Raw genomic sequence first — 7,500 nt, 5'->3', positions numbered from 1 at the left:
TGTCCTTCAGGGTGACGGAATACATCAGCTCGTTGGAGCACACCCACTTCGGGGACACGTCCTCACAGTCGTCCTCTCTCACCCCCATCGCCCACCAAGGCCAGCAGGCGGCGGGCCTGGACCTGGGCCTGGAGTTGAGCTGCGAGCCCAGCCCGGAGGCCTCGGAGCTGTGCCTGAGCCGGCCCGTGATCCAGCCCGTGTCCATCCAGGACCTGCTGAAGGACAGCAGCAGGGGGGGCCGAGGATCGGAGCTGAGGAGCAGCAGCCTGATGAATGGGAGCGCTGCTGCTAAAGCTGTGTGCACGCTGTCAACGCAGGCTGACAGGTGAGGCTCTCTCTCTCTCTCTCACACACGCACACCCCTAAATACGGGGGGGGGGTGCAGTGGAACCTCGGTTCTCGAACAGAAGTCGTTCTGTAATACTGTTCAGAAATATTTCCCGTTAGAAATGATGGAAACTAGATTGATCCGTTCCTAAGCGCCAGATAAATTAGATTAGTGAAGTTATATTAATGTGTAACTACGTGTATATAAACAACAGATAACACACAAACGGGTAACTAGTACAAACAAAAACACAATGAAAGTAACCTGTTGATCGGCCGATGAAACCGATCTCATCTCTGCAAAGGTCTAAAGTCAGCCGCTGTCTCCTTCTGCTCTGCCATGACACCACTGAGCCCCGCCCACTTGTCCGCCCCCTGAACAAGCATCGAAAGCGAGCGCCATTTTCATATTTGGCGATTATTTCCTTCTTGAATTGAACAGTTGTTCTCGCTGCGTTCCTCTTTTCTCTTCCAGCTGTTTTCCAGCTGTTTCTCTTTGGATCCAGGTCCGAGGCCATCGACACGCGCAGCCGGGTTTTTAAGATTAAATATCCTTCCCCTCCGTTTCGGAAAAAAAATTAGCATCCACAAGTAACCGCATAAACGCGTTAAACACATTCACAACCAATCGGCGGCATAGTTCCACAAACCCCATCCAATCAGAACGCTCTGAGGCGGAGTCTCAGCAACAAGCGATACGGTTTGAAGGCAGCCGTGCTGTTTCTGAACGTAAACGCAGGTTTCCTCGCCGAGTGGCGTTTCGCCACGCCCACACGCAGACTCGCAGCCAGAGGTTTCAAAAACCGGCGTTTTTGGAGACAGAAATCTGCGCTTTCGGCCAAACCGTAGAAACATGTCTTTGTTTTTGGAGATGCCCGTAGGCCACGCCCCTACGTGTGGGTGTGGCCTTAGGGTTAAAGAGAACACAGTGAAACTTCAGGACAGTTTCTCCCCTACGGCGGGTCGACTCAAACTGAACCTGCTCAGGTAGGCTCCGCCTTCGCCTCGGATCCAAAAATGTGTTTGACCTCCGAGGCGATTCGAGAACCGAGGTTCGGCTGTGCGCCGCAGTTTCACGGTGCGTCTCTTCAGCCCTTTGGGTGGGCGGGGGCTTCGGGACCCTGGACCCTGCAGGGGCACCCTGACATCGACCCCGCCTTCACGCCGTACCGCCTCAAAGAGGGCGTCAGCTGAACTTCCAGTGGAATCCGTTTCGCTCCGTCTGCTTCTGGGCCCGCCCGATTTAACGGCTCGTGGATCACGGCGTTTTCTGACCAGGCTGTGGCGTGACAACAGAGCGAGTTCCTCTTCGTCCTCTTTGAGAGGCCTTTTCGACTCCGTCCACCGAAGCCCGTTAGTCGTCCACGGCGGCGCCCGATTCAGTGGAGCCGCCGAGCTATCGGAGGAGACCTTTGTCCACTGTAGTGACTGCTAAGCGTGCGTGTGTGTGTGTGTGTGTGTGTGTGTGTGTGTGTGTGTGTGTGCGTGTGTGTGTGTGTGTTCCAGGTTATTTGAAGAAGCGGCTTCCAAACTGAACCTGGCTGGTCTGGTCGGCTTCTTGCAGCAGCTCAGGAAAGCGTCTCAGTCTCAGCTGTTTGACTCTGTCACTGAGACGGGAGACTATTCACTGGCCATGCCGGGTACGCACACACGCACACACACGCACACGCACACACACACACACGCACGCACGCACACACACACACACACGCACACACACACACACACACGCTCATTTCTCTAGCCCTAAACCAATCCCTCCATCCACTGCCGGCCTCTTTGCGGGTCTGTCCCAGCTCGCTATGGGCGAGAGGCGGGGTACACCTCGGACGCGTCGCCAGCGCATCGCAGGGCCACACAGAGACAGACGAGCATTCACGCACACGCTCAAACACGAGGGACAATTTTGAAGTGTGTGTGCGTGTTAGTCTGTTTTTGGAGGCGGGAGGACAAACGAACTCTGCACCGGTAGGACTCGAACCCGGTACTTTCTTGCTGAGAGGCAACATCGCTGCTCACTACGCCACATGCTCTGAGAAGTATCATCTTTACGTTGTCAGAGTACAGGATATATACATACATATATATATATATATATATATGACATGGACTCCTTGGTTCGCCTCACGAGGATCCGCACCGCTGCATCAGGATGTCATTCTGACTTGTTAAATGAGGGCGAACGGTCTCTAGAAGAGAGAAGACGGTCACAACTGAAGGGGTTGGACTACCTGAAGGAAACATTACAGCTGCAGATACCTGGGGGGTCCCACAGTGGAGGTACTGCCGTACCTGCAGAGGAGGTACTACTGTACCTGCAGAGGAGGTACTGCCGTACCTGCAGAGGAGGTACTGCTGTACCTGCAGAGGAGGTACTACTGTACCTGCAGAGGAGGTACTGCCGTACCTGCAGAGGAGGTACTGCCGTACCTGCAGAGGAGGTACTGCTGTACCTGCAGAGGTACTGCTGTACCTGCAGAGGAGGTACTGCTGTACCTGCAGAGAAGGTATTACTGTACCTGCAGGGGAGGTACTACTGTACCTGCAGGGGAGGTACTACTGTACCTGCAGAGCAGGTATTACTGTACCTGCAGGGGAGGTACTACTGTACCTGCAGGGGAGGTACTGATGATGATGAATATATTTATTAGATAGAATGTTAGAGTACAAGTACAGTCACACAGTAGCATGTATTACAGTACAAATAACGTCAAACATCCTGTCTAAGAGGAGCATTTCAAAAAAGCCCTTGCGGGCTTGTTTCCGTTAAAAGTCCTTCGTACATAAATCATCCACAAAAAACAATACAAATAAAAATAAATCCAATATTAAATTACGCAATTGATGCAACGTAACATTAGAAAGACAAAAATAAAATGTTATTACACCGCCAGTGCAAACTAACAATTAATCTAAAATAAATTACACCACTGATGCGAAATGACAATAAATAACTTACATAAATTACAATAAGTTACTAAAGCAATTAATACGTGCAACATAGGTGGGCAAAAAAAAAGGAGGGGGGGTTTGACCCGGAGAGAGTCGTGATGACTATCTCCGTTTCTGTCCCCCTAAAAGGTGTATTTTTAGGGCCTTTTTGAAGGAGGCCAAAGAGGTGCATGTTTTGAGGGCGGGAGTCAAACAGTTCCACCCTTGGGTGGCCGTATTGTAGAAAGATGATTTACCCATGTTAGTCCTGTAGGAGGGGGTAATCAGGTTGTTGTTTGAGCTCCCTCTAGTGTTGTGGCTGTGGGTGTCACTAAATCTGTGGAGGTGTTTATTCAGGTATGCAGGGATTGAGGGGACTGAGGGCAGAGCGCGTTGACTATTTTAAATGCCAATCCCATTTTGAGTTGTTTAACCCTGTCTTCTACCCTGAGCCATTTTAGGCTAGCAAAATGTCCAGGAAGAAGGTGGGTCATGGGCCCCAGATTGAGGAGTAGCCGAATCAGTTTGTTTTGGGAGGTTTGGAGCCTGGTTTTCAGGGACATTTTGATGTTTGAATACCAGGAGGTGCTAGCATAGTCAAAGAGGGGCTGAACGAGGGCTGCAGCAAGCGTCCGGAGAGCACTTTTGTTGACAAAAGCAGACATTCTGCCCAAAAATCTTGTTCTCTGATTGACTTTTTTGATCACCTTAGTTGCCATACTATCGCCAGACAGGTATTTGTCAAGAACACAGCCCAAATAGGTAATCTCTTCTTTGCTGGAGATGACTGTATTATCGACTGTGACCTTGAAATCATTAACATTTATCTCACGCAGAGAGTGTTTAGACCCAAAAAGAATCGATTCGGTTTTACCAAGATGTAGTGACAGTTTATTATCAGTAAGCCAAGTACGGATTCTGGTGAGCTCAGAGCTGAGAGCCTCCTCAACCTGCACTTTGTCCTCTCCCGAAATCAGGAGTGCTGAGTCATCAGCAAACAGGAACAATTTGCAGTTACAGGCAGCACTCATGTCGTTAATGTATAGGAGGAACAGTAACGGTCCTAGAATGCTGCCTTGAGGAACCCCACAGCTCACCGGGAGGGACGAGGACAAGGTTCCGTTTATGTCTACCATTTGTTCTCGTCCCTCAAGGTACGATTTCATCCAGTTTGTTGATGTGCTATCAAAACCAATCGCCCCTAGTTTATTCAATAGGATTGAATGGTTAACGGTGTCAAAGGCCTTCTGGAGGTCCAGCATAACCATGCCGCAGTACTTGCCCGAGTCTACTTCACGCTTAATGTAGTCGGTCAGATATATGAGGCACGTGTCAGTGGAGTGGGATGTTCTGAAGCCTGATTGGAATTCAAAGAGCAGGCTATGCTCGGCGAGGTAGCGGTTGATTTGCTCCTGGATTATTCTCTCCATAACCTTTGAGATGGAACAAAGGATGGAAACAGGGCGGTAGTTGCCAGGTTCTAATTTGTTTCCTTTTTTATACAGAGGGATAACCCGCGCCGTCTTGAATTCCTGTGGGACGTGGCACTGATTGATGGATAAATTTATCAGATGGGTTACCACGGGGGCGATAGAGACAGCTGCGTCTCTGAGGAACCGGGTGGGTATGTTGTCAAGGCCTGTGGCCTTGTTAGGTTGAAGGGCAATTAGTTGTTTTAGCACATCAACGGTATTTACAGGTGTGAAAGAGAAAGTGTCCTTTTTAGCACCTAGCTTCTCATAGTGAGTTTGGATGTGGTCAGGACCGTACAGACCTGAATGCGGGGGTAGTTTGCTGACCAACAGGGTGGCAATAGTGGTGAAAAAGCTGTTAAAACAATTTGCTACCACCAACCTGTCGGTCTGGAGCGAACCACTTGAGTTAATGCAGATATTACTGGTTTTTGTTTGGAGTCTGTTGCTGCAGCCTAATTGTTTTAGGGCCTCCCACAGTTTTTGTGGGTTGCTTTTGTTTGCCTCAATGTTCTCATTTAAGAAATTCTTTTTGGCATTTTTTATCATTTTGTTAACCTCATTGCGTAGTTTTCTGCTTTTTTCAAGTAGTTCCTCGTTGTTGGTTTTTCTGTACTCAGAGTAACATTTGTTTCTGAGCTTGATGGCATTCAATATTTCCCCCTTCATCCAAGGTTCTGTACGGGCTCTGACCCGAACAGCAGTTATGGGTGCTATCTTGTCGATTACGGACAGAAATGCAGATTTAAAGGAAGACCAGGTCCCCTCGACAGAGGCGGAGTTTAAAGTTTCAGACCAATCAGTTTCCTCCAGCGCTGTTGTTAGAGCTTCTGGGGAGTAATGCTTCATGGTTCTGCAGTTTATTGTGGTATGGCAATGGGCTGCAGGTCTATGAATTTTTCGAGTGCAGAAGATCATGTTGTGATCACTTAGACTGCACTCGATGACACCACTGTTTTTGATTCTAGATTTGTCCGATGTCAGGATTAGGTCTATGATGGTTCTAGAGGTGGTGCTTACCCTTGTAAATCGCTGAATCAGCTGGGTAAAGTTATGCAGATTACAGAAGCTGCTGAAGGATTTGAAAGTCGGGGTGTCTTTCCGAAGGACATTGGTGTTACAATCTCCTATCAGAATGACCTCCGAGCTTCCCAAGCCGATCACATGCTTCTCCAATAAATCATAGAATGAATTTTGGTCTGGGGGTCTGTATACTGTGCCAATGACCAGAGGTTTAGCTCTGGGATAAATGATCTTTACCCAGACAGACTCTGTGTCTGTTCCTAGTTCTGGTAGAACGGTGAAGTTGAGGTCTGATCTAACGTAGATGCAGACCCCGCCCCCATGACGGTCCCTGTCCTTCCTGATAACAGTGTATCCCTTAATCTCAATCTCAGTGTCTTTACAAGAATCATCCAGTTTGGTTTCCGAAAAGGAGAGAATTCCAACCTTACCGTTGCCAAACATCGATGTTAACTCGGACATCTTGGATTTGCATGTTAAGCTGTTCACGTTGAGATGAATAATGTGAAGACCTCTCCCCGAGAAAATGTTATTCATATCTTCCGTGGAGTAGAAGCCTTTGTCATTCACTGTCTCTGGGGGGACGCTGGGGGGAGGAGGGGGTATCGATGGGGGGATATTGTCCGCCGGTGAATGGGGTAGGGTGGGGCCGTTGGGCAGGAGGGGGGCGCTGGGGTGGCGGTATCGATCGTAAACAAAGGGAGTGGCCGACCGATACCTGGGGGGGGAGTGCAGCTGGGGGGTGGGAGTGCAGCTGGTGCTCTCAGGCGTTGCTTCGTGGCGAAAAACTCCGGGGGAATAATCCGCATCTCCGAGGCCTCTGCTCGATGTGACCCTGTCTGTGTTTCCAGGGCGGCGGGGGAAGCCCCTTCCGTCACCGTGACGTATCTGCGCCGGGGGAATTCCGTGACGCGCCGTCGCGCGTTGGCTGCGTCCCTCGGCGCGAAGTGCCGGAAGTGAAAACAGGGAGAAAGCTTGCGCCGCTCCTTCTCCGTCTTGCTGCTGGGGGGGTTTGGTGGTGGGCGATGTGGCGTTTGGCTGGGTTGACCTCGGGAGGTTTGTCGCGAAGTCCTCGGGGCGCGGCCTCCACGTGTCGCTGCTCCAGATGTTGTGAGCGGCGACGAAGGGCGAGTCGAACGGCGTCTCCGTGAACGTAGAATTCGCGTCTCCGGGTCCCGGGTTTGGGTGTATATTTCCGGACAGAAGTAGACTCATACAGATGATTTTCCTTACTGTCCTGCCGTCCAGGTGGTGTACGTTTCTCCTCCTGGATTGAAACCGCTTCAGATCGCCCAGAGTTTTAAAATGCGCTGAAGAAGCGGCGCACGGAAACGATCCATTTCTTTCCGATATCCTCGGTAAAAGTACTTCCTGGGACTCGATGAAAATTAATCCCTGTAAGGTTACCGCATAGATCAGCACAAAATAGTTCAATATTTTTAGGATGGATTTCAGAAGAAGATGTTGATTCCTCCTGTAGAGCAGTGAACGAGGTGGAATGCGGGAGCTCGCCGGGAGCTCAGCAGCGGTGCGACCGCTCTCACCGACCATCTCTGCTGTACCTGCAGAGCAGGTATTACTGTACCTGCAGGGGAGGTACTACTGTACCTGCAGGGGAGGTACTGCTGTACCTGCAGAGCAGGTATTACTGTACCTGCAGGGGAGGTACTACTGTACCTGCAGGGGAGGTACTGCTGTACCTGTATGGGAGGTACTGCTGTACCTGTATGGGAGGTACTGCTGTACC

General features: G+C 50.2%; 1 protein-coding gene across 1 annotated transcript in view; it reads left to right on the top strand.

Moving 5' to 3' along the window:
- The window catches only part of arfgef3 (ARFGEF family member 3), a 57,063-nt gene that overhangs the window by 39,134 nt on the left and 10,429 nt on the right, over positions 1-7,500 (top strand). The window contains 2 exon segments of the mRNA XM_068741526.1: positions 11-325; positions 1,834-1,967. Coding sequence (XP_068597627.1) covers positions 11-325; positions 1,834-1,967 — 449 coding nt within the window.

The sequence above is a fragment of the Brachionichthys hirsutus genome, chromosome 7, assembly GCF_040956055.1.
Source record: "Brachionichthys hirsutus isolate HB-005 chromosome 7, CSIRO-AGI_Bhir_v1, whole genome shotgun sequence".
Classification (NCBI taxonomy): domain Eukaryota; kingdom Metazoa; phylum Chordata; class Actinopteri; order Lophiiformes; family Brachionichthyidae; genus Brachionichthys; species Brachionichthys hirsutus.
Note: the sequence above shows the minus strand (reverse complement) of the source record. Positions and strands in the feature narration are given on the sequence as shown.